Here is a 27,950-nt window from a genome sequence, read left to right on the forward strand (position 1 = left end):
AAACCTCCCTGAGAACAGGGAGCAAACGTACCCACAAACACGCATTTATAACCTCAAACTATTCTGAATGAGAGCAGGGTGCCTCCTTTGAAACTCATTCATTTTTATGGAAGATGAATGAGTGTGTATTTTTGATGTATGGAAATAATTTAGAGTGATATAGATTAGACTGGTTTAGATTATGGTGCAGCAAAAACAGCTAGCTATATGGGTTTATTTATTGTGTAGAACAGAAGTGTGATTGTGTTGGTTCAAAACCTAGTGAACTACACAGGCAGCTGACTTCTTAGGGAAAATCATAACTGAAATGGAACCACTTTAGTGACACTGGAGACCAGCAACTGATTTCAATAATCTGCCAATAGCATGTTACTAAGCTAACAATGAAATGCACAGATAAATATATATTTATACATAGTACACATATTGGGTAAAACTGAATTTAATTACATTTTAATCAACATTCCCCTCAACGCATCCACCATCTTGGAGTTTGGCATGGTGCATTCTGGGATTGCCTTTTCTTCTCAGGTTACATACAATACTGTTTAAGATTCTCAAAGTAAAGGACCCTAAGGGGTAACATAAGTGTAATGAGTCTACACTCGCATTAATTTTTTTCCAAAATTTGTATCTTTTTTCAACACAAGTCATGTGTCATAAAACTTTTGACAGCTTCAGGGCTTTTGTTAAAACTACAGATCATACTTCCCTGTGGTACCATTAAAGGGACAACTTTGTTGTACCTACCCCTAAAAGGTGCTTATTAGTACCTTCGAGTACTGCCTGTTAAGGTACCACTATGATCCTTTTGAGGATAAATAAAGTACAAAGTTGTCCCTTTAAGGGTACTGCCCCTGAAAGTATTGTGCCCCTAAAGGTACACTTATCGCACATATTTTGTAAGAGAAATAAAATATTGCCTAGTGTGTGTGTCTCCTCACCTGTACACTGTGGTTGGGGGGTACTTGGCAACATCATAGATCAAACGAATGTGTCCCTGGTACAGCTCTAGGGCGAGTGGGTCATGGTCCTCTTTATACAACAGAATGCCATTGTCCTTATCTGTGGCCACCTACAAAGTCAGAGAGGCAGAAAATGGGAAATAGACAGGAAAAGATTAGTGAGGGAGAAGAGCAGAAATACTTTTGGAAAAAGTAAAAGAAGAATGTAGAAAACAATCAAGAGTGTGCGATAAGCACACTATTTCAACACAACATGCACACCGAGAGAACCTCCGTAGGGCTGGCACTGTTTAGTCGAGGGCATCAAGTGATACGCCTGCGAGCAAGCTGTGATGGAAAACAGCTCACGTTTATATATAAGCAGTAGGGCGGGAGGACAGTTGATGGCTTATGGAGTGTAGAAGCCTCTATACACATCAGTTGAGATCGAGTGGACTGCTTACAGTCATAGCCTGGAGGCATATGAGCAGTTAATGTGTCCCTGTATTCGGTTTCTGTCAGTGGATATGTCACAGGAGGACCAAGTCATTAACGCTGTTTAGCACAGTTTTACTAAGAACGCTGGAAATAAAAAAGCAACCTAATTTGATTGCTTTTCTATATTTGCTGCTCCCAAGTGCCCGGCCTCTGCGTGTTGCCTTTTAGTGTTCACGCTCAGTCTGATGTGACTGAAGAGAGCGAAAGTGTAACATATTCTGAAATATTTGGCATCAAGTCTAAATATGAAATAAAGTCGTTCTCTTAGAGTTGACTTAATGGAAAAGTCCAAAATGTTTAATCCACACAACAACGGTTTACCGGACTAAAAGTTGTGTCTCTATTTTTAATTTAATATTCAATCTTTTTTTTCTTTCTTTTTTTTTTACAATTAAAGGTAAATTAAGAAAATTTAGAGGAAAGTGAAAATGCGTTTTGTTAAAATAGGCTTTGTGCACGTGGCATTTGGATTCCTTCACACAATTTACAGTATTAATGACAAGTAATTCAATCATTTTCAAATCATCTATGAAAAATCCTGAAACCTGGCATCACTTATCTGAATGGTCAGTGAATTTTAGACATCTGAACAATGAAAAAATGTACCCGGCTTCTGAATAAACAAACTATGTAACTTAGTGTGAAAGAGTTCACACAGATGCACTGTTTCATTTCAAAACCTCATTGTTCATTTTTTCTTGGGAAAAATCCAGACTTGGTTTAGAAAGCAACACTGAGTATTAACCAATGCACTATTACTTTACTCACAAAGGCCACTCGATATGCAAATGCGCTAAGAGATACTGAAACTGAGAGATGCAGACGTCCACAAGGAGATAAACATCTACTGAGCTCTTTTTAATTTCTCCTACTTTAATTAACATTAGTGTGCCCTCCCGACAGTGAGAAGATATAGGCTCATTTGTAGCAGATCTAGCGGTCACGCAGTACCCCTGATTGCAACGGATAACAGCCCAGCTCAACCTCTATTACCATAATATATGTCCTCAGGAGAGGAATCATTCACACAGGTGGACAAGAGGTGACATTCACATAATGTCAGAGAGGCCAAAGCTGGCTTAAACCATGCACTGCGGATGAAAAAAAAGAAAGACCTAGAATAGACGACACTTCTCATGGCCGCTGATGTGAGTTTGGGTGATATGCGGACTGTCCTGAGGCTAGTGATGTGTGAAGTCTATATTACAGAAACTGATCTGGGACCTATTGTTAAGCATTACAGGAAGTGGTTGCAGGTGTACCTGGAGGGATATGTGCATGGGTGGTCGGATCTTGGCGCCGGAGAGCTCTACGTAGGTATCTTTGCCGAGGAAGTGCACTGTGACCATTTTATGGCACTTGGCGCCGAAGAAGCCAGGTAGACAACGGCACACGGGCTCTCCCTCCACGACCAGACACTGGGCTCCGTTTTGACAGTCGGATTGATCACATGGACTCGTCTTTTGGAGCAATACCATTGGTGGATGATTCTCACAGAACAACCCGCTAAGGAAATAGAGAGGGAGAGATATATAAATAAGGCATTTACACTACCGGTTCAAAAGTACAGAATGATTAGTATTTGTCTTTTATGTCTTTTACAAAGTATTTTATGCTCACCAAGCCTGCTCTTAATTGATCAAAATACAGTAAAATAATAATTTGGATATATATATGGCAAGGCTGAATTTCAGCACCCATACTCCAGTCATCAGTGTCACATGATCATTCAGAAATCATTATTGAATACTGTATATTAAGTATATTATTGAAAGAAATATATATTAAGCAAATTTGGTAACACTTTATTTTACAGTGTCTTTGTTATACATGTAGATTATATAGTAATTGCTAACATTTTTGCATAATTACATACCATAAACCAAACCCTAATCCTAACGTTAACCCTATAGTAAATATATGTAGTTAATTAATATTACACAGTACTTACATGTATAATTACACTGCAACACGGACACCGTAAAATAAAGGGTAACCACGATTTTTCAAGCACTTTTAATTGAACTTTCCTTCTTTCTTAAATCTAACTCACACAGGAGAAGAAGATGGTGTTAGAATATTGATAGAGTGTCAGGATGGGTGGAAAGCCAGATTAATGCTGGGCTCAAGACACCATCAGGCCCTTAATCAGTAGCTGTGGTGGAGTGAGGGATGCTGGGGAGAGAGCTATTGTTCTGCCACACATGCACACACACACACACACATGCTAGTGTTATAATTAGACCTATGGAAATTAATCTTCTGTGCATCTAATAAAGCCCCAACAGAAGCTGTGTGTGTGTGTGTGTTTGTGTGTGTGTGTGTGTGTGTGTGTGTGTATGTGTGTGTGTGTGTGTGTGTGTGTGTGTGTGTGTGTGTGTGTGTGTGTGTGTACGCGTGTGCGTGTGTGTGATTGCACCATTTATCAAGACTTTCATAATTATAATTGTGGTGAGCAGGAAGAGGCCGAGGGCCGTGAGAGAACAGCGCGAGGCCGGTGGCGTGATTAATGATGAGCGACACCTGCGCGACGCACCGGTTTCATATCTCTAACAGAGGAGCGGAAGCATAAAATGAGGAGCTACGGCAGTGAAGGATGAAAGAGGACCAGGCCTGGACTATTTTATTTGCTGTTTGCTTGTTTTATTATTATATGTGACAGCAGTCGTCCATGAGGGGCTGCTGTCTTTGCTTTCATTTTGTATTTGTTTATTTATTTTGTTATTAAAATCTTTAAATGTTCGACAGTTCCCGCCTCCTCCTTCCCATAACCACGAAGTGGGTTGCAATAATGAATACAGGTGTGCAGGTATCCAAGTTATCAGAAAAGCATGTGTTTGTGAATGTTTATCTTTTTAATGCATGTTTTATATAAATTATATAATAAATAATATTTGAAACTCTGAAAAAAATACATTTCTAATAATATATATATATCATATATGATTTAAAACAATAGTTATTATTATTATCATTATTATTATTATTATTCAAACAACAAAAGTAAATGAAAAGACCAAAATGGTTCTCATCAGTTCTACATCTGTCAATTTTTTTTTTTTAATTTTCAGAACTTAGTAGTTATAATTAGCTTAACAAACAACAGACGTCTACACCGTGTCCTTTACATACATAGGTAAAGTAAACAATGCACGTGTCTCACCTGAACCCCTCCCTACACACACATGTGTATCCATTGATGGCGTCAACACACTCTGCCCCATGCTGGCATTTGTTCTCCAGACAGTCATTGTAATCCTGCTCACACTGCTGGCCAACATAACCTGGCAAACATTCACACCTGAAAAAGAAAACAATAAAAACTATTTAGATGCTAGCGATGACTAGCAAAAGAGGCATCTCTACTACAAATACTACTTGGTAGTGATAATGACACTTCTGGCTACAACTGGCTGACCATTACAGACAGGTCATGTTGTCTTTCCTGCGAAGCTCTGACCTATATTCTGTGTTCTCTCAAGCTCACACACTCACCTGTAGCCCTTACTAAGAGGAACACACTTGGAGTCATGTTGGCAGAGGTCAAACCCAGGCAGACAGGGGTCAACCACCTCCTCACACAGATCACCTAAGAGACACACAAAGAAAAGTAACAAATCACTCTAACAGTTGTCCGGATTTGATCACATGCTGAAACACTCAGGGCCTCTACTGGGTGAAGCTCACAGTTGGCTAAAGGAGCTCTTTGACTGAACATTCAGCATGTGTGACCCTCCTTGAGGTGTTTTCGCCCCACACACACCATCTGCCAGCATTTAGACTGTGAGGCTTTTCTCCAACAGGCTCAACTGAAAACACATCTTTGTGTGATGGCAAAGTCTTTCTTGAGCACTCAGCTCAGCAGGGTCCAATCGAAGGCACTAAATCACTGCCAACCAGAACCTTCAATACATTGCCTGTTCCAGTCCACCTGCTGTAGGACGTCCGGCTTTGCAACAGGCTGTAGTCTGATCCAAACTCCACATCCATGCACTCATTCACCCAGATTCCTTGCATTTCCTGTCCAGCACACTTGTGTTGGTGTTGCTGGCTGCATGGCAGAGCAGCAGCCGCTCAGAAACAGATGTACCCTCTCTGTGCTCTGGCCCTCGAGACGAGGTTTAGGTGGTCTGCTGCCAGGCCAATTTCCTCTAGACCCTTTCTGCAGCAACTGTGTGTGTTCTTCAGGGAATCAGTCGGTGTCTACAGGTCACACATGACTGCCTATGTTTCCTGCATGCACCTCACAGGCTGGAATCTGGCAAACAGCTCAGGCTGTAGAGTTTTAAATCAAATCTGAATGTTGTTGGTAAGACTAGCACAGACTGGGGTTAATACAGAACAATCTTCAGTAGAATTTGCAACAGCTGTTACAATTCATACAGAGATTCAGAAATACAATGACAATGGAGAAGGAATTAATGTTTAAAAGACTTGACCTGTGGCAAAGTGTGAAGATTCAACATCAAACGAGGGCTGAAGCGACGTTGCCTTGCATAGTTTGGATAATGACATTTTGGAAAATGAAAACTACCGTTCAAAAGTTTGGGTTCTGAACGATTGAAAACAAAATTGATTTGATCAAAAATACAGCAAAACAGTAATATTGTGAAATGAGTATATTAGAGATCATGTGACACTGAAGGATTATGTGACACTCACAATATGAAAATCCAGCTTATGTGGAAACTGTGATACTGTTTTTCTGATTTTTTTGATGAATATAACATAATTTATTTGAAAAATATATATATTTTTTAACATTAACTTAAAGCTGCTGTCCCCAGTTTTTACCCTTTGTCGCTATCTCTGGTTGAAATCTGCAATTGCAGTTATTCACGGAATTATCAACTTTACGTGGGTTGTGCCTCGGCACGGCACAGCGCGGATGAATCCAGTGTTTTGAGGAGAATGTGCGGCTGTCAATCACCGCGCCGGTGTGGATACTGTCATTATCACAGATTCTTCTACTTTTTGGAAGTTTGACCAACATAAGAATTTTCACCGGAAAATGTCATCTGAATAATAAGTAACATCCACTTTTGTTCTGACCAACTAAAGGGAAAAAAGCATTGCAGTAAATCGCACTGATCAAATCTAACGATCGCGTATCATATCACGTATGTCAAACCGTGCAAATTATACTTTGTTCTCAAATTGTTAATGTTAACAACATCAGCATTGCGTGACTATATTTAATGCCCTTCCGATATTTATCCTTGTTTTCGCATGGGCCCGGTTGCAGTCTCTTTTTTTCTGTAGCCACTACGAAGTCCGAAGTCTTTTGCATTTTACAACGGGTGAATCTCCAGTTGTCACTGGTGGTTGTCGTTCGGCAAGCAGATAGTTTTGAACACTGGCCGGTTATGTACTTGCTCAAAAATTTATTTTGGATAATTTTTAACCCAAAAAAGTTACGGGCTGGAGCTTTAACTGTCACTTTTTTTATCATTTCAATACATCCTTGATGAAGTACTAATTTCTATAAAAAAAATACATGAAATAAAAAACCTGCCCACAAATGTTTTAAAGGTAGTGTAAGTCCCAGTATAACTGTAAAAAAGTGTTAAAAACGGAGAGAAAACATCACCAGTATATTAAATCTCCAACTCTCCACTTTCATTTCACCCACATAATTACATCCTTTTTATATGAAACTACTAAAAAATATATTTGCTGATGAGCTCTAGCCAGTCTGGTACAGATGACAGTCAGACAAAGAGAGTAAGATGAGCAGCACCCGTCAGAATGAGGGAGATCTAACTGACAGCTTCCTGCATGCAAGAAAAGTCTCAAATTAGATTTTTATTCAAATATCACAGTTGTTTCTGAGAGCAAATGGAGACTAGCTTAAAAAGACCTCAGTAATCCCACAAGTCTCATCTAGAGTTCCTATATCTAACTCCTAGGACTTTCAGAGGAAACCTCTGAGCCAAAGCTGATCCTTACATGAAACTTAACTAGGAACTTCATTAAGATCAACCTCTGAGAAATAACATTTTTCTCTTTCTTGGTTTAAAACTCAGTTTAAGGCTGTGCCCTTTAAGCAGACAGCTGTGTGTTCCCTACAAGCTTATGGATGTGGCCAGGCTTGGACCGCAGCAAGTACACACAGTCTCTACACACCAAATGTACCCGCTCCAGGGGAGGTGGCAAAGAGGAATGCCGTTATAATGACAGGGCCCGCTAGGAGCAGTTGCACTTCCTATTTTGAGGAAGGAGAAGAGCGGAGGGCAGAAAAGAAGGGAGGACCAGAGCAGTGGTGCCACTGCTCAGCACTTGGCAGATCAGAAGTGGAAATGAACAGTTTTAACAACAGCTGAACTCTAAATCCGCTGAGTCAGAACTTTTGTCAAAAGCTGGTTTGTTTAGTAAAACTGCCCTATACCAGCCTTAACATGTATATTATTTTGGTTTCCTAATGTTTTCTTAGCCACCTCAGTTGTGGCTGGAGGATATAAATGCAATTGGCACAGTCCGGCCGGTGAAATGGCCTCATTGCGGTACGACTGAAGCAGACAAATAGGGTAATATGACTAAGAAAATTGTATCCGAGTCTGAGACACTCTGAATGCATTTACAGGCTGGTGCAATGAGGTTGAACTGGTACCTTTGTAGTTAGGAGGGCAGACACAGGTGTAGTTGTTGATGCCGTCCACACAGGTGGAGTTATTCTCACAGTCGTTGTCTTCACAGTCATCAGGATTCAGCTCACACTGCTGGCCCTCGTACCCAGGTGGACACACACAGCTACAGGAATGGTAAGGCACAAGACAATGATCAATACTTCAAATGTTAGAACAAAAGAAAACACATGGGTTTCAGTGATTTAGCTCTGTTTGGGGACGCCCTGAGACCTGCCAGACTGTTTTTCTTCAGTCCTGCAGCCATAACAGTGTCATTTGGTATTCGGCCGACAAATGCAACCTCCAGAGGACGCAGCCTTCGAAATGAGACATAGCTTAAATGCCCCATGATAACTATGGAGGCCAATGAAAACAAAGCTATTGAATTGCTTTAGAAGACTTAGAAGGAATATGGCATGTGTTATGTGTATCACTTTTATGGAACAGTTTGTCCTTCTCTAAGCTTTTAAGCTGGACAGTCACCATCCACTTTTTTTAAGGAAAAGAGCAGCCTTAACATTCTGCAAAATGTCTCCTTTTGTGTTCCACCACAAACAAGCAATATGATGGTGAGCATATGATGGAAGAACTGTTATTCTTTCAAGATGGAGATCATATTTCCAGTGTCGTAGTCTAAAGACCAGGACCAGAAGAGGGTCGAGTCTGAGGTAAGACTCCCGAGTCCAAGCCCATATTGTCATGGTCTTCGTCTTCAAGTCTGAGTCCAAGCCCATATTTTCATGCTCTTGGTCCTCAAGTCCAAACCAAAGACCATATTTTCATGGTCTTGTCTTGTTGAGAGCATGAGGACTCGGTCTTGACTCAAACCCAACCCTCTTCTGGTCTCGGTCTTGACTCAAACTCAAATGAGCTGGTCTTGACTACATCACCTACTGAAATCCCAAGCAGCCCTTAATATATGTATTTTTTCTCTGTTGTTTTGTCTTTCTGTTGCTATCCGTAAGTCTTGTGGGTCTGATCCATCAGTGACTTGAGGCTCGGTGTTTGATAAACCTCCATCTCCATGGCGACGTGTTGAGCAATAGCAGTAAAACTTATCTCAGCGTTTAGCAGAACCCACACCCGTTTGTACCCTTCCACCCAGTCCCTGCCCTCTGGCTGCCAACACTCAGGGGCTACGCCAGAAACTGATATATTCCACCCACAGACACATAAAAACACACAAATCTCTGGGCTCATTTTCTGGCTGTTTTTTGTAAAGTCATTGTGCAATTCTGTTTTCTTTCTAGATGCGAAGCGGCTGCCCTACAAAAATGGTCTAATATGACATTACCAAAGTTGCCGGGTGATTTATATGACACAGGGGACATTTATAGTGCCATTACAACAATCTGCCTGCCTCTTGCTTCTTTCAAATGTCCAGGGGTATTACAAGCTTTAAATTTTTAATGCACAGATTTTGTCCAGATGTGCATGTTAACACAGGACATTCAAATGAAATGATTTCAGTTTTTCAATCTCATTTATATCCCTTTGACACTTGTATTCATAGCGATAGTGGAAACACTGTGCAGGCTACATTCAGACCTATGTTACCAGTATTAACACCACAACTCAACATGTCAAAATATAATTTGCACAGGTCTGGATGTACCTGTAATGCCCGTCCAGTCCAGGTGTGAGATGGCACGTGCCTCCATTAACACACGGCAGGCTGATGCAGGCGTTAATGGGAATCTCGCAGTTACGACCCTGAGGAAAGTAAAGGACATTGAACATAGATTAAGAAAGAAAGAGCTCTGGTTTTAACATGTCTGACCCTTAGATCCCGAGCCATCACAATCAGATGGCTACTTTAAAAAGATGAAGAGGTGAAAGGAATAAAAGCATAATCTACAATATAACATAATGAGTTCTGAGTAAAATGTCAACTTAAATGTTAACCGCAATTTACCATTCAAACAGGGTTAAGGAGTGGATATTAAGGGCAATGATTAGGTTATTATTGTTGCTCATACTTATAATTAGGAATCTGTTCTAATCCCTTAACCCTAAATAGTAAACTACCACCCAGAACACCCTAGCAACCACATAGCAAAATAATATAAACATTTGGAACATATTAGAAACTATTTATCCTAGTAATCACCTACTAGTAACATTGTAGTTTTGCACTGACAAGCACCACTCACATCTTCTTCAGAAAATATATAAATCTTATTTGCTTTCTAGTTCTATATCCAGGCCCAGAGCCAGGTTTAGTTTAATATCATGGTTTATGGAAGATGCATGTCGTGCCCTGATCCTTTTACACTCAGGGGCTGTAACTCCATGACTAACATTCTCCATTTCAATTTCAGACAAAGGCTTTTGCCACTGATATGCCTGTTTCCTCTGCTCTCCTCAAAGGGCCCATATGCCTGTTTTCTCTCTCTGTGTCCCTCTGTTTTTTTCTCTTTCTTCCTCCCATGTTTGATTTAATTCAGTACTCTTGAACATTCTAATTAATCTTCACTTACTTCGAGGACAGACACACACCTGCAACTGACCTTGAGAGCTGCGGTTTTAATTAAAAGACAGCCCATTGGTTCTGTCTTGTAGAGGGCGAAGGGTTAAGCTCTTATCTGTTCTTCAACAGAACAACACTGACAGGAATCCCATAACCAAACAAAAGGGTAATGATTTCACACCGCAGTCAGGACACACACACATTCTCAAAGTACTTTTTGTGTGGAACAGAGTCTGTTGGATGTCAGACTGTGGTTCATTTTGGTTTTTCGAAGCTGTTCAAGTGGTTTTTGTAAATCTGCGGCACAATTTGCTTGAAAAGGTGGTCTAAAATTTGGTTCATGTGTACTACGGTACGTTTCATACTTTTCATTTCTCATGGCTTCTTGTCTCTAAATAAATTGCCTTTGAAAGCAGCTCACATTCTTCACATCTCTTGCAATGCATTTGCCAACAGCCCAAGGCTTCACCCCCAAGGTCATACGGTTCCTGCTGAGCATGAGTCTGCTACACAAACATCGCCTCACAAACGCCTACCTTGAGTACAATAGGAACTAATCAAGAAATTCAGATACAGGAAGTTGAGCTTGGGAAGATGGATGATGAGGCTCTCTTGCATGTAATGATGCACATAACTCAAAGGAATATTCTGTATATTCTGTACTCGTGTGCAGGAGGACGGGATAGACGCTACCCGATGATGTATGTGGGCCGTTGGCTGTTCACTCACCTTGTAGCCAAAAGGGCAGGTGCAGTGGTAGGAGCCTGTGACATCACTCACACATGTGCCGTTGTTCTGACAGGGAGCCGCCAGACAGGGGGCGCACTTGGACATCAGATTCAAATCTGCTGGACCTGAAACGCACACGACACAAAATGTGAAGAATAGATGTGTGGAAGAGAAGGTGACATTAAGGTCAGCATGAAAAATAAGCTTACCTTTTACTTGTGAAACTATTTATCTGTTAATGCTATTTCTAGAAGAAAAAAAATGAAAATGTAAACTCAGCTCTGACTCTTAAACAATGTTATTTTGGTATTCATTTTATACTATTATATTATTTATTATTTTGAATTAGCTTTATTTTTATATAAAAAATATATTTTTTTAGTTTATACGCTAAATTTTTTATTCGTATTTTATAATAAATATTTGAGTTTAACTTTAATTTATATATATATTTCAGTTTTAGCTTTAGTTACTTTAGTACTAAATAGTACTATGTAATATTTCGTTGGCTTAATTTTAATTAACAAAAACTATTCATAATAGATTTAGTTTTAGATAAAAAGTGTAATACTTTATTTGATTGTGAAGTACAGTTGTTGCACGTTACTACATTTACTTACTATACATTTACTAACTAACAGTAAATCATGCATAATTACAATTAACTAACCCTAAACCAAACCCTAACCATAATTCTACAGTAAGTACATGTAGTTCACGTACTGTATGTAGTCTACGTATACGAGTAAGTACAATGTAACTACGTCACCTTAAAAAACGTGTAACCAAAAAAAAAAAAACTGCTCTGATTTTACTTTGCTTAATTACATACTTAACTCCATAATTACACCTTTTTTATGATCCAATCAATTCTGATCAGATAACATCAGTCCCACCTTAATTTTTTCCTCCTCAAATATCATTCTGAAATATGATTTATTACAGAGTTATTACAGAGAGAGAGAGAGAGAGGGGTGGGGGTGGGGGGGTGGGGGGCTGGGGTTGGATCAGGAAACGACGCAGACCAAATTTGAATCTGCATTTCCCATGCGGGCACCATGGCTCAATGTGTCTGGAGCAGACTAACCAGCAGAAGAGAAGAAAGACGAGAGAAATGAGGCTCACCCTTGCACAGGAAGCGATTGAGGGGGGTGGTAAGCAGCAGTCGGTCCGCCATGTCAGGTGGTCCAGTGCAGCGGGCGATGCCAGGCTCTTTAAACCCAGCCTTCACCCACTGAGACAACCAGCGCAGCTCGCAGTCACAGTATAGGGGGTTCGCTCCAAGAGCCCTGCATGAGAGGAGACGAGTGTTACACTTTGTTTGAAAAGAATAGCAGTATGATTCATTGGTCTAGTCTAGTGCAATGGTCTCCAACCCTGCTCCTGGAATGTTACCTTCCTGTAGACTTCAGTTCCATCCCTGCTCCAAGTAACCCTTAACACCTTGATTATCTGGTTCAGGTGTGCTTGCCTGGGGTAAGAGCTAATCTTTGCAGGACGGTAGCTCTAAAGGAGCAGAGTTGGACAGCCCTGGTCTAGTGGTAACGCTTTTGTTTTTTCCTTAGCGATGCAAGTCCTCCTGAGAAGTTCGTATTTACGAGTTGGAACCATCAACTAGAGATGGTAGATGAGAAGATGCATATGTATTCCACACGTCCCCAACTCGGAAACTCTGAGTAAATTTTGAGTTCCTTATTTGTAATTATGACTTTGTGGTGGTGTTCATGTGTGTTCAACTCGTAAATATGATTGTTCCGACATGACTTGAATGCACCATACTATACTACAGTACATTACAAAGCCGACATCTTCATTTACTACAGAAATCCCAATCGCACTTCCTTCAATTCAACAGGGCCTTTATTCCTCAATGGATTTTTTTATCCTGACAGTTCTTTTCAATGAGGACACAAGGACCTACAGTATCCCCACTCCAAACCGGCAACAGGAACTACAGCCGGAGAGGAAAAAAACAACACGGCCATAAGCCTTCATAATAGATGCCTTTTAGCGGTAATAAAATTTACAAAGATTTCCTGTGGGGCTCGGTCTCCGAGCGCGGAGCACAAGGCTGCACTCTCTCTAGGTTGCACACGGTAATGAGGTAAAACTTACATTGAGTCTAAAGACCTGAGTTGGTCTCAAAGGTTGAGACTGGGAGTCCATCAATAATAGAGGCAGAGAGAGAACGTTCTCACACTGGCACACACACACACACACACACACACACACACACACACACACACACACACACACACACACACACACACACACACACACACACACACACACACACACACACACACACACACACACACACACACACACACACACTTACAGATGAGACAGAGATGTCAAGTGGCTGAAGGCTCCCTCCGGAATAGTTGAAAGGTCATTTCCGTGGAGGGTTCTGAAAGAGAAGAATGAAAAGAAAATGAAAAAAAGCATTGAGCTCTGGGAGTTGGTTTCATTGTTTTCCACACTATAAATGATGAAAGAATGAAAGAGGGGAGATAGAGAAAGAAAGAAAGGGTCAGTCATTCAAGGCATTTAGCGCAAATTATAGAAAACCTCTGCCGTTTTTGTGAGACACCAGTGGGAACGGCAGATTTGCATTGAGATTTCATTGTATTCTGTGTCAGTTCTGTTTAATAATTTCTCCTGTTCTATTACAGGGCGCTCAGCCCACACAGATACACTCAGACTGCAACCTGAGAGCATGATTGGACAGCTACAGACCCATGAGGCCAGGTCAGCGGTGGCCCTGAGGCATTCTGGGAAATTAAAAAGTGACAATGATGACTGCCTGGCAGACTAAACTTGAAGAGGCCGGAATAAGGTGGGCGTCCTTTGGTCTGTTTAACATATCTGTGCACGCAGGGTGTTGATAACCTATCCTGCCCAGAGCCACAAAGCAAACCACCCAGTCTAATGCTGAGAGACATTTAAGGTTGTTTCTTCAACTATGGCCACACAATAGTTTGCTTACAACTAAGGTTTGTTTATTTGTCTACTAATAAATTGCAAGAGAGAATATACAAATATCTAAGGAGAATTGTCTTTTTTTTATTTATCAATGTTTACACCTGCCATGGACAAATGTAATTTCTACCACATCTCAAATTACCATTAAATATGGGGTAGAAATTATATATTAAAAATATAAACTGTCTGACTTTGTCTTACTATTTTCATATCTAACATTTTATGTCTCATAAATACACATTGTGTCACAATATGTATCACAAATGCACAATATTTACCACTTTTTACTTCAGACAATCTTTGAAAATTACAGCTCAATAAAAAAATATTTGTTCACAATTTATATTTACCTGGAATTTTCTTGACTAAAGGACATACATTACCTTTCATTAATTCATTAATTTTATTAGATTGATCATAAGTGACAGTAAAAACATTGATATTATTACAACAGATTTCTATTTGAAATAAATGTTCTATTTATCAAATAATGCTATAAAAGGTATATATCATGGTTTCCACAAAAACAATATTTTCCCAAACTTTTGAAATGTACAGTTATTTTCACATAATAAATACTGAAATTAATTGTGTTTATTTGACTCACTTTATACTTTTAAATGATAGCAATAATACACATTTTATAATGGCATTTTCATAGTTTAATATTAAAAGTTTGAGTATGGGATAAGGGTAATGTAGCAAAAAAATAAAAGATAAGGGTATGGTAAAAAGCTTCCAAGACCATTTTAAAGTGACTTTCAAATAAAAAAGTTACAATCTGTTAGTTGTAATAAAAAATAAAATAAAAAAGTAACCCACGGGACTTAAAAGAGCTCTTAAAATCTGCTTTCTTAAAAAAATGCTTTGTTCCTTCAGAACTTGCTGATGCTGTGAACGTGTTGTTCTAAAGCTGCTTTGTTCAGGCACTAATCTCCTGACGTTAAGTTCATAAGGCAGGTTATTGGGATCTCAGAGAGGTGTTGTGGTGCATGGGGAGTTTATGTGTGTGTGAGAGAGAGAGAGAGATGTTGCTGTGCAGCAGATCGCTGGTTCATCAGGTAAAATACAAAAGGGAGTCTTACAGCAAGCGGAGAGAACGCAAGCCATCGAATGAATGAACCGGGACACAGCGAATTTGATTATAGCTCAGGATCCTGCAGAGAGATGGAGACAAAACTTAATGTCATTTAATGTCAACAATTCTGACAAAATGTTTTAGTTTAATGTTCACATGACGGAACTGTCGACACAGAAACTGTGTTTGATTGTTGGATTATGGTGTTAACTTACAGGGTTGCGAGCTGCGTCATGTTGCTGAAGGTGAGAGGGGCAAGAAGACTAATGCTGTTATTACTGAGGTCTCTGCAGAGGAAACACACACAAACACACAGCAGATTCAATTACACACCCTCAGAACAAAGTCTACAACATACCTTCACAACCCTGGCCAGTTTACTCTTAGAAAAGACATTTGATCTTAGTTAGTTTTAACCTGGTCAAATAAAGGTTATAAAAAAGGGCTTAAAACATGCATAAAAATAAACTGTATCCCGTTACATTTTCGCTAAAGAACTGGCAGTTGCGTTGCGGTTGCCAGATATAAATTTTTGGAAAAATACTAAAAATGTTTGAGGTATTATGGGATGGTGTATTGGTGACTTTTTCGTGAATTTGATATAAACCATGGCCAAAGCTTATATAGAGTCATACATGCACACAAAGACTAAACACCACCAGGATAGCAAACATGATTCTAAAATAATTTAAAAAACATGAACTAAAAACATAAAATATAACACAAAACACCTTAATGTACATTACTGACAACAAAAGCTAGCAGAAACCTATTAATTTAAATCAAATATGAATTGAAACTGGTTTGTGATGTTTAATGCATTTCAATTTGGTGTGTAATCCATCACTTCTGGGAATTTTATTCCACTGTTTTTTACCGTAGGTTATTATTTATTTATTTTTACAGTGTGAGATTTGTACAGAGGTGCCTCATATATCCTTCAGCTTCAGGAAATATAAATGGGAATACAAATGAAGACATTCAATGCACAGTAGGTTCCTTTGTCTAAATGTGCATGCCAAATGAATACATTCAATAAAAAAAGAGGAGAAACACATACAGCAGTGTCAGTTGTTTCAGATTAGGAAGCTCTTTGGGCACGGATGTGAGGAGGTTTCCTTCCAAGTATCTGAAACGGTAAGAAAAATCCTGTTAACAGACACTCATGTACACTCAGATTTCGTTTTAAATTTAATTTCATGCTTATAAAAAAAAAAAGAGAAGACATTTATAACCACAAAGTGGCTATAAATTCAGAGAAATTACAGTGAGGTGAGCTGCGGTGCTGTTTACATTAGTTTCCAGATCAGAGCTAAAGATCAGGCCTGAAGTGTAGATGCTTGCGTAGCTTATCTACAACATTTCTTTCATCCTTATTTTGCCACTTTTTGACGTGCTAAAAGGCTGTTCTCAGCTGAGCCCAGCAGATCGCCAGCAGACCAGAATGCAAGTCAACACAGATAGATGCAAGGACACAGATACTGTAGATGGTGCTTTGATAGGAACTTCAGGGTCTGCTCTCAAAGCCAGTTGATAATGGGGTCTGTCAGTGATCAGTGATACGGTCTTCAAAACTACAACACAGGAGAAGGAGTCAGTCCTTCTGGAGTTTTCCTGTACGATCCAAGATAAATCACCGTCCTTCTGCTGAAAAACCAACAGCAAGATTTTCCGGTTCACTAGACTCAGTAATATAACCGCTTGTTATATCAGTCTCTCTTTGTCGTTTGTTTGATATCTTGTGATTTTCTTTCTCCTCTTTGTCGCCGTCGACTTGTTCTATTGCTTCCCCATCTCTCCATCTATCGCTGCGCTCTCTGTTTAAGTGGGAGTATGAGCGGCTCTTGTCGAGTGTAAACGGCCTGTGTGTCAGCAGTTCTATGAAGGCGCTGTACTCGCTCTTCATCTGACTGGTCCATTAGATTATGCCGGACACCTTTACACTGTGCAGCAACTCACTGACCCTCATACAGTCTGAGCTGGATCATGGCCAAAACGTGACATATCATGGGCTTTTTTATTCTTTGGAAATGGGTGTTTCAGAAACTGAATTGCTCATTGCAGGCTCATTGAAGGTCAATACTGCCACTGTCAAAGTTGTCAATAAATCTAATGACAGCTGGAAACCCGGGGTTGTGTGATGTAGTGTATAAAGCCATGAGATATTACCACGGTGTTCTTGACACAGCTCTTACAAGACAGATTGCCCTTGTAATACATTCACTCACAACTTAAAAGTGAACTTGTTAGCTATCTTTTTGGATTCCGTAAAAGAAAGACACCCCAGTCTGCAGGAGGTGCCAATCAACAGTAAGTTATTTTTGTGTGCGTTTTTGTAAAGTTATGCATACAAACTCTCTCTCCTCCTTCCTACATTCATATTTTGAGTGTGATTCACTGGACACAAAAAGAGTGAGACAAAACAAAAAATAAAGTTTAAGATGAATTTGACTGATAGTATTATTTATTTATATATTTTTGCATGAAAACGCATTTTTTTTCATTCAAAGTGCAAGTTTTTAAAAAAAGGTTCAGTTATAATCTCTGCGTAAACTACAAAAACGAGTGTATGTTACAAAAACGCGCATTTGTGAAAAACGGTGACGTCATGCGTATGCGTATTACGTGTTCAGTCCATAGGTGTGTAGTGTTTCTTTACAAAGTTACATCGCCAACTACTGGCCTGGCATGAATAATAGCCTACAGCGTTTTCAGTCGTTTTCGCGGATCCGTGTGAACTGGGATCGTTTTGACAACGTTGTCGTCTATATGTGAAAAACGCAAAGGAAAGACTTTTCTGTTTTTAGTACATCATTGTCGTGTAAACGTACCCTCAATTTCTATAGATATCACAATAATATACAGTAGTTATCATGAATTCTTTTGGTTGTGATAATACTGCTGTGAAAATTCATTTCTGTTCTAGTCTTCTTGCACAAACATCCCATCAATCAATATGTCTGACACTGGATCAAATCTCCATCTGCTCAGTTAGATTAATAATCAAATGAATTCAATTATTTTTTTAGTTTGTTTTGTGATACTTTTACATATGACACATGTTTCAACCACTCTATATTATAATGATTTTATGTATATTAGAGTTTTAAAAAGTTTACATGTTGTCTTAGTCCCTCTTATCTGTTGTTTTAGTTCCTCTTATCTGTTTTATGTGTGCATGTCTTTAAATGATCCTGGGTCTGAGTGTTATGTGAGTTATGTGAAGTAGGAAGTAGACCACATAAAGGAGGCAGCATTGCAAACGGGGTCACTAACTGGTCGACCAATTGTGATCCCCAACAGCCTGGAATGTGGAGTTACCCTTTGAGGACTTACCTTTCCAGAAAGCACACTTTATTGGATCACTTTTGTAGATTGTATATACACCGATGGACACATTCAACACACTAGAACTCTCAAGGACTGTTTTATGGCAGGGTGAAAATTGACTCCACATTTTTAACAGCCTACGTTTTCTGGTTTCGTGCTGTAAATACACTTAATTTATTCACTTTTCTACTGTTGTACATCTCTTCTTTTTAAACACTCCCAACCTCACACAGTTTAATCTGACCCCAATTTTAACTCTTGTACTGTAACTCAACCTATTGGGCCGATTGTTACCATTTGAATTAACTAAACTGACCAAGTATAAAAATAAAACTGGATGTGACGTGAACGTTGTGGAAACAAAATCCACCAGCTGTAATTCTGTCCTAAAGTGATTAAAGCTGCCGTCGGCAAGATTTTTTTTATCAAAATCCATCGCTCCCGGTTCTTCTGGTCCAATCAGCGCAGGGCTGTGTGAGATCTGACTGTCAATCACAGTTCGTGCACACGCCACAGATCCCCCTCCCCCCTCGCGCACGTTACAATATCACATGCACACGCCTGAAGTTCGCAGGTGTGTTGGATTGTACGAAGCGTGATGGCGGAGAGAAAATCTACTAACAAGCTTCCAATTCCTCGGTTAACAACCAGAGCTAGGAGGTCCAAAACAACCAAGGAAAAGAAAACATGGTAAGTACTCCATGGTGTTGATCGATGCTGAAGAGACGGGCGCATTCACAGAAAATCTGGTGCACACTCTCTGACGAGCACGAACTCGATGGGAGGGTGCTCGGTGGTAGTGGGGGAGGGGCATGAGAGTTGTAAACATTCAAAACTTTGGCTAAGTCCCCTCAATCTGCCAGACCTGCCGACCGCAGCTTTAAGGTCAAAATAAAGGGAGTTAGAAGAAGAAACTCACAGTTCAGTTGTATCTTTAGGGATGCCCTTAGGCAGGGAACGCAGCCCTCGGTTGCTACAGCGCACCACTGTGTCCGAGCATGTGCAGGAATCCGGACAGCGAGGGGCCGACGGCAGACACACATTCTCTTCCGTACCTGAGAGAGAAAGACATGCATATTTTATGCTCCTTTACATCATGCAAGAGAAAAATGTAATATGCGTTGCTAAAAGATCTAATATAGAAACTCATCAATTCTTTAAAAGGGAGTAATGGAGGATGGAGAAAGAGGGAGAAGAGATGAAAGAGCACAGGTGCTGTGAGCACCGAATTGCTTTGCACCCTCTCTGAAAATAGCCCTTTCTCCAGTGTGTTCTCTAAACATGGGTATCATTATTACAGAGCACGCTCGCTCATAATAAGTGATACAGTGCACAGGAGTTTAAAATCAGCAGCTAAATATTGCTTTTGGCCTCGCTTGCTCCACATTTCCTGCAGGCAATACTTGTAGCCTACTCCCGAGCTACTTTCATCCAAGCTCTGTAAGATGCTATCTGTAAAATGCTGAATTACCCTGCAGATTAAAAAGAAACAGTGAATTAAGCCATTAATGGGAGGTAATGGAGACTGAGATATGCTCCAAGAAAAACTCCCAGACCGAGTCTGGAAAAGGGAACGCTGGACCTGGATGTGCCTGCAAACGCAGAAAGGCCAAGGGGGCTTGTTTTACAATGACTGGACTACTTCAAACAACCAAAAATATCTTCCCGTAAATCAATTTAGCTTGACTTTGTTACTCTAACTGTAATTGCAGAGCACTGAAATAGCTAGATGTTGTGCTGGTGAGTTTTTTTGGAGCTGAAGTGACGGCGCCCCGCACAAGGAGGAAGAAATGAGCGGAATAACAACACATGAGCCCTGACAGACAGCCTCTTCTAACTAATGGACCTCGAGCCTGGGCGATTTCTCTCACTTTTCAACCTCTTTATTTCAAAGTGCTTCGCCGTCTACAGCTGAGCAGGCTCTCTTAACACGATATTCCCTGAAGTCCTGGAGCAGCAAAAGAGCTGTTTCTACCCAGAACACCCTAGCTTTGACAGGGAGGCCTTCTGAAACACAGGACCCAATCCAGACAGAAGCCAAACCGCAGTTTCTTTTTCTCCATTAAACTTTATGTCAGTCTCGAGAGGTTCTGTTTTCCCCCGTCTTTATGGACACGAGTTCTTCCCTATAAAAACCAGAGTGGGAGAAGATAATGTTTAGGCCTCCACGCTCACAGCATTTAATTTGTCCTCGTGGTGCCCTCTCGGTGCGGCCTTGTGGGAAGTTGGCCGGGTGTGATTTACCCTGACGCTGGGAAGCAGGGAGAGGGGGATGAAGGTGTGGGAAATCCGAGGAGATGGAGCGTAGAGCAAGCCTCGGTCTGGAATGGTGTCTGGAAGGAGCTGATTCAGTGGCCTGATCTAAGCAGTGTGATTTCATGGGAACTGGAGATGGATGTGGTGTGGATGGCACAGGCTACAGCGCAAATAGTAGCTGAGGTTTGCAAACCCTTATTCAATGTCCTGACAATGTGCCTCTGGTTCATGAGGAACTGCTTAAAAGGGGGTATACTGTATAACCTATAAACAGGGAAGTGCAGACACAGAGGAGTTGAAGAGTATAAAAGAGAATCAACACTGTTTAGATGGAGACATGGGAGCACGGATTGGTACATTTGTATTTATATTTTTAAAAATCTGATTGAATAAGCGATGTTCAACGTAGTTGTGAAAAAGGCGATAAACCTCTTTCAGAGAGTAATTTACTGCATATACGTACATAGTATATTAAACTATTAATGATAATTAATCACTCGCCATTAGGAGGTTTTTTTTTTACCCTGTTTACAGTGATTGCACAACAGTTAAAAGAGTCAGGCTATCCATGCTATTTTAGGCCCCGATCACACCAGACGCGTTTTTTTGCAGTGAGGCGCCTTTAAAAAAAAAAATTCCTATGGCAGTGAGCGATATCGCCTGCCGCGCCTTGCATTTTTGCATTTAAAAAAAAAATCAACTCTGAGCGGAAAAAGCGCCCGACGTCATCGCTGTTTTTTTCCACTGTCCAATCAAATGAATGGAGAGGCGGGCCTTCCGTTGTATTGATGAAAGCTACAGTTGCTTTAAACGCCTGGAGAGTGCGATGATGTAGGATAAACTTGTGGTGCTCTCGCGGGTTATCAGGAGTTAACGACTTCACGGACCGTAACTACCACAATGTTAACAGAAAGTAAATAAAGTTAATAAAAAGCTGATTTGACGTTTACTTGACTGACAGGACAGCTGTTTCAGTGGTTGCCTAGCAACATAAAAAATGCAGTGCTGTGCGCCTCACGTTTTCGAACCTGAAAAGCGCGTTTGGTGTGATCGGGGCCTTACTATGGTAAAAACACTGTGATGCACAACTTGTTGTGGTTTATTGCATTAATACACTCTTTGATGCAGCCATTAAAGGGATAGTTCACCCAAAAAGGAAAATTCTGTCATCATTTACCCAACGTCGGAGAAAGTCAGAAACCAGACAGACCCCATTGACTTGATGGGAGTCAATAGGGCCTTGAGCCTGTTTGGTAACCAATATTCTTCAAAATATCTTCTTTTGTGTTCAACAGAAGAAAGAAACTCATACACAGTTGGAACAACTTGTAAATTATGAGAGAATTTTAATTTTTGGGTGAACTATCCCTTTAACTGAGTTACTGACCCACCAACAGAGCAAGCACAAAATATTGTACAAGAGGAAGATGCGCAAAAGAGAGTTGTACCGTCACAGGAGAAATCAGGCATGGCCACATCCTGTATAGGGATCTCCTTCAGGAAGGCAGGTTTCTGGCAGCGTGGGTTGCCACTAACCACCCTGGTCTTCTTAAGCCACAGTCCCAGCCAGGCTAAGTGACAGTCACACACGTAGGGATTAGACAGCAGGTTACTGTACAGAAACAGAAAGAAAAAGTAAAAACCTCATTACTACATAATTACAAAGGAAAGCAATCAGCAGGGTTAAATTACCACATAAACAATCAAACTGCAGCCCATTTATCACAGCAGGAGAACTGCATGGGTGAATTTGCATTTAAATATAGTAATACAATTGCATATTATGACTGTGATGCGACCTGCAACGCTGGCAATGTTCAATAGCGGCTTTTGCATTAGTTCACATGTTATTAAGCTGCAATAACACTGTTATAACAGCCACTAAAAGCAAAGTGCTTAAAAAAAAACTAAAATGGAGGGTCCGAATAAGACACAGACACATTTTGGGTACAGAAAGATCCATCAACCAATGGCTATTGGGACCGCTGCATCAGAGGCTTCAGATTCAGCTTATTGACTCATTTTTCATGTGTCCTTACTGAGTTCTGAAAGTTCAGTTCAGGTGGTGGCACGCAGACCAAAATCATAAAATTGTAGCCTTGAGTTGAAAGCATCACCAGCAATGACTGGAAGGCCCACCAGGGAACCGGTTGACGGCCCATACAGTTGGCCGTCTAACTGATGCATTGCTGAAACACACGGGCAGGAGCAGCAGTGCTAGTACAGGCACAGAGGAACTCTTTACAGTAGCTGAGAGTGTCTGCTACACCACAGCCGGCAGGGATAAAATAATCGAGTGTGTTGACCTTCCGTTGCTTTGCCAATAGATGCTTTGCAGCTTAAGGGGGTGGGCTCATGTTAACACTACCCTATATCCCTCACCAGCAATGTGTTTGCCTTTAATTATTCTTACATCACTTACATGAAGGTATAGGGTAAAGAAACACAAGACAGGTTGAGAGAGAGAAAAGCGAGGCAGACGTTTGCTTTGGGCATGATATCACAAACTAGACATTAGAGACTACTTATCCTGCTAAATTTAATAAATTGAACATTGCTAACAAAAACACATCTATTTTTACTGTGATAATCACAAATGTGAGCACACAAAAGTAACCTCTGTCCTGACTGCTTGCTTTAGCCCTGCAAACTCTCCTACCGGAAACACTCGCCCGCTCTGCTCTAATTTTGGCAGAGGTGGAGGGATGAATGATGGAGTGAGAGAGAAAAAGGAGGGAAGTGTTCCCAACATGCCTGCTGCTCTACTGTGGGAAGATAGTCAGTCTCTCTCTCTCTCTCTCTCTCTCTCTCTCTCTCTCTCTCTCTCTCTCTCTCTCTCTCTCTCTCTATTTTTAGCTGCCCCGTGCTGAAATGGACATGGCTGTGTCAGCCGCTGGCTAATTAGAGAGCTGGCAAAGCAAAAAGAGAACGAAAAAATAAAGAATCTGAAAGAAAGAGCACAACCGATTGATTGGAAAAGTTGCCTTATGGCATAAGAAGTGAGGAAGATTTGAATGTGTTGTGCAGTTTCGGTAACACTTTAGTTAAAGCCTTTATGTATAAAGCATTATTATAAAGGTATTCATCATAATATACGTTACAATGCATTATATTTTTTTCATATATAACTGTAACCAAAGTTAAAATTCATTATAATATTTACAGATTCCTTGTTACATCTGAAATGTGTTGTTTGTCATTTGTTTTAATGCATTATACTTTCTAAAGGTGTGTTCAATTAATAGAAGTATTATAATGTATTATATCTATCTTTTCAATTATTGATGACACCGTGCAATGCATCATGAGGTGCATTACAAGGCATACTTAATCAATTAAAATACTTTTATAATGCATTATATATAAAGGCTTTGGGTAAAGAAATACAAAAAGAACAAAAATAAATCATGATACAGAGCCTAGTGCATTTATTTATTTACAATACTATATACACAGCTATAAATTTAGGTAGTTGGAAATATATATAAAAACGCACAAACGCACGCACGCACGCACACAAAGCAAAACACACAAAGGAAAGCAACCCCCCCACCCCAAAAAAAAAAAAAAAAAAAAAAAAAACAGCAGTGATAGTGGTAAGCTACAAATAGCACTTCTATGGTTTGAGAATTTAAAGTTGTTTATGGCCTTGACAAAGAAAGATGTACGTTACTCTGATTGGATGACTTCATTGTGTAAATTCTTGTTTGTTTGCGCATGCTAAACTTGATTAGACGGTCAGACTGGAAGGAATGACTCTCATGCAAATGAGAACAGTCTGAGTGTCTCTGCTCAGAATCTGTTCACATGTTTCAGTTCGTAGGCAGGGTTCACAGAATGAAAAAGAGAACCATGTGTATTGTTGCACATTGCAACGTCTGCCAAGAATAAAGCCTGATATGATAATTCAAATGGTTACAGATGCTTGCTGTGTTGGCAGTCATCACTTCTATTTTTTTTCCTTTTTTTTTTTCTAAATTATGATTCCACCAGAAGTTATTTTGAATGCTTAACAGCATCTGTTTATCTATGAACATCTGTGAGATCTCTTTCAGTTTTCCCCGTTGATCGTTCTCTTTCTTGTCGTCCCCTCAGGGCTGTGACACACTAGAGTTCACTTTTTGTTTATCAGTTCTTTGTTTACATCCCCTGCAAAAAGCTACACAGATATTAATCAGTATTAAAAATGTACCGCACTTAATTTTCTCCAGCTGTTCACAATTTTATTTTTTTACAGCATACAATCAAAAGCAAAAATGAGATGGCAGAAGAATTAATTCCTTACATTTGCCTTTGTATGGACATCCTCATTGCACAAAATCTTAGTCCATTTTTAGACAGCAGAGCAATTTTCCTTTTTAACCATTTTTGAATAATTCACGCTGCCCCGGGGGGGGCAAGCCAAAATGTTCTCCTCTGAGGTTCAAGAACAACTGTTTTCAACCCAGACAAGAAAACATAACCTCATAATTTTGAAAATACATCTGCAAACAATAAGAATTCCTAGCTTGAACCACATCCTCCTCCGCTTTGCATATGAAGATATAATAGGCACTTGATTGGTGGTGGTGCGTGACCCGACGGACTGAGTTTGATTTCCTGCGTCTTAGGGAATTTTTGGAATAACTCGTTTGTGGGTTTGGTAAAGACACAGCAACTTCAGTGAATCGTTTTATCAGGCAATAGAGATATTTCGCTTCAAATACCATATTATCATAAAAAAAAAAATTGAGCACTAAAGAATTCAGTTGATTATGGATGCATAACTGATAGAGTGTGTGTGTGTGTGTGTGTGTGTCTATCAAAAAGCATTTATAATGCCAGCAATAATCAAGATAAGGGGGAAAAAATCCTGTCTTTTAATATTTATATAATTTGATACAGTTAAATAATCATTTGAATGAATGGTTCAGCCGTTTGAATATTCAGCGTTTTATGTTTAAAACATTTATTATGCATTTGTCACCTATGAGCTGCATTAAACTGTCTGTGTAAATGCTTCAAAATGCCACTTCAGGTGCAGTTTCTGTGTTTCCTCTTCTTTGCAAAGATTCATTTTGTTGATATTGATTTCATTTGATAAGAAATGAATTCCTGAGAGTTAATTATCCTAATTTAATTTATTGGTTAAGTGTGTGTGTGTTGCGTGTGTGTGTTGAGAGAGAGTGTGTGTGTGTGTGTGTGTGAGAGGGTGGAGGACTCACATGGTGGAGAGGGAATGCAGGGTGTTGAAAGCTCCAGGGGCGATGGTGGAGATCCGGTTATCGTACAGGGAAAGCAGGCGCACGGAGCTCAGGCCAGTGAAGGTGGCGTTATCCACACAGCTGATCTGATTACTCCTCAGCATCCTGATGGGAACACAGAGGCAGGTTGGATCATATTGACCCTGACAGACAGCAGCACACAGCTCACGGGGAGGGAGGAGCATAGTGTTTATGAGACTCTGTGGCTGCTGTAATGCATTAAGTCAATGGTGGTTTTATGGTATCATTGCTGACATGTTTTGAGATGATGTCCCATGCATGCAGTGGGTAGGATCACACACACACCAATATAAAGGAGGAAAGTAGCTGTATACAGAGACAGGAATCTAAAGTGAGTCTGCATGATGGATTGGGAGTGATTTTTTTATTGTGAGATTACAAGAAGGAAATGATGAGGCTTCGGCAGACAGCACTTACTGTGTATCAGAGCATTCAAGTGAAACATTGCTTAACTGACAATGAACTGCATATTGCATTGTGTGTGTCAAGCTTTGTCTACATTGTGTTGGACACTTTGTGAGAAAAAACAGTAATGAGATATTAATTTGTAGCTTTTATTAAAAGTCTGTTACATACAGTATATTAAAACATTAAAAAATATGTATATCTTTATTTATAAATAACTTTTTATAGGCTACATTATGCTGCTAATTATATATTATCATAAAATATAGTTGTTGTTTTTACACCAGAACACCCTAAATAGGCTATATCATTACATTACATTACATTACATGGCTCTGTGGAATACTTGATTCTGATTGGTCAAGTGGTATCACCCAGCCGGTAAAAACTGATAACACGGGCTCATCCGGGTTACTGACGTCAGCACTATACTCTTGCTAGGAGCAGGTTTTCTTCGGTGAAGTTTTGCGTTTGGCGAGGTAATACAATTTTGAAACTCAAATTTATATTTTGTGTTCAGTTATTTAATTATGTCTTCCAAGTATCGCGGACTCGCGCTCTCTTGTTTCGTACAAACGCAGCTGCTGCCATTTTACGACAGATGTTTTGTACACTGTAATGGATTATAATTAGGGCTGTCAAAAGATTATTCGTGATTAATCGCATACAAAATAAAAGTTTGTGTTTGCATAATATATGTGTGTGTACTGTGTATAATTATTTATATATATAAAAACACACACAATCATGTATATATTTAAGAAAAATTGGTTATATTTATACATAAAATATTTATATATAATATAAATTATATAAATGTATATACAGTATATAAATGCAAATATTTCTTAAATATATACATTAATGTGTATGTATTTATACATAATAATTATACACAGTACACACACATATATTATGTAAACACAAACTTTTATTTTGGATGTGATTAATCACGATTAATCTTTTGACAGCCCTAATTATAAGATAATAAACAGGTAAGATTTTAAAACAGTTTCATCTCAAATCAACATCTCTTATCCCCATAATTATTTATGTGGCGAAATGCTGTGTAATGAGTGGTATGACTGTATACCGCATCCCTTAAATGTCCGTCTAGTTTGAACTTGCCGCTTGCTAGCCACTGCTCTGTCCACGGAAGCTTTGCGTTTAAAGAGCTCATTAAATATTTCAACCCAACCCAATATTTAGTGTCTAATTATTTACTTATGTGGCAAGTAGCCGTGTAATAAGAAGGATAATGTACATCCAGCCGGTTGTTATCGCAGAATAAACCCCTTCAGGGTGATGCATATTATATTATATTATATTTTTTGTGTCTTCTTTTAGGAAGAATACGTTTGTTTT

At 39.6% G+C, this 27,950-nt stretch overlaps 1 protein-coding gene and 1 long non-coding RNA gene across 2 annotated transcripts in view; one reads left to right on the forward strand and one right to left on the reverse strand.

The window, feature by feature from the left end:
• Positions 1 to 14,065, forward strand: part of LOC307008701 — a 76,969-nt gene extending 62,904 nt beyond the window's left edge. Inside the window, exon 3 of the long non-coding RNA XR_013799879.1 lies at positions 13,943 to 14,065. This is a non-coding gene — a long non-coding RNA (uncharacterized lncRNA). The remainder of the gene's footprint in view (positions 1 to 13,942) is intronic.
• slit3 (slit homolog 3) overlaps positions 1 to 27,950 on the reverse strand; it is a 171,812-nt gene that overhangs the window by 10,299 nt on the left and 133,563 nt on the right. Inside the window, exons 17-31 of the mRNA XM_079631727.1 lie at positions 26,121 to 26,264; positions 22,365 to 22,528; positions 19,580 to 19,715; positions 16,391 to 16,459; positions 15,546 to 15,617; positions 15,338 to 15,409; positions 13,606 to 13,677; positions 12,393 to 12,556; positions 11,268 to 11,392; positions 9,684 to 9,781; positions 8,053 to 8,192; positions 4,938 to 5,031; positions 4,606 to 4,743; positions 2,705 to 2,948; positions 945 to 1,075 (exon numbers count right to left, since the gene is read on the reverse strand). Coding sequence (XP_079487853.1) covers positions 945 to 1,075; positions 2,705 to 2,948; positions 4,606 to 4,743; positions 4,938 to 5,031; positions 8,053 to 8,192; positions 9,684 to 9,781; positions 11,268 to 11,392; positions 12,393 to 12,556; positions 13,606 to 13,677; positions 15,338 to 15,409; positions 15,546 to 15,617; positions 16,391 to 16,459; positions 19,580 to 19,715; positions 22,365 to 22,528; positions 26,121 to 26,264 — 1,863 coding nt within the window. The remainder of the gene's footprint in view (positions 1 to 944; positions 1,076 to 2,704; positions 2,949 to 4,605; positions 4,744 to 4,937; positions 5,032 to 8,052; positions 8,193 to 9,683; positions 9,782 to 11,267; positions 11,393 to 12,392; positions 12,557 to 13,605; positions 13,678 to 15,337; positions 15,410 to 15,545; positions 15,618 to 16,390; positions 16,460 to 19,579; positions 19,716 to 22,364; positions 22,529 to 26,120; positions 26,265 to 27,950) is intronic.

Source organism: Phoxinus phoxinus (assembly GCF_949152265.1).
Source record: "Phoxinus phoxinus genome assembly, chromosome: 12".
NCBI lineage: Eukaryota > Metazoa > Chordata > Actinopteri > Cypriniformes > Leuciscidae > Phoxinus > Phoxinus phoxinus.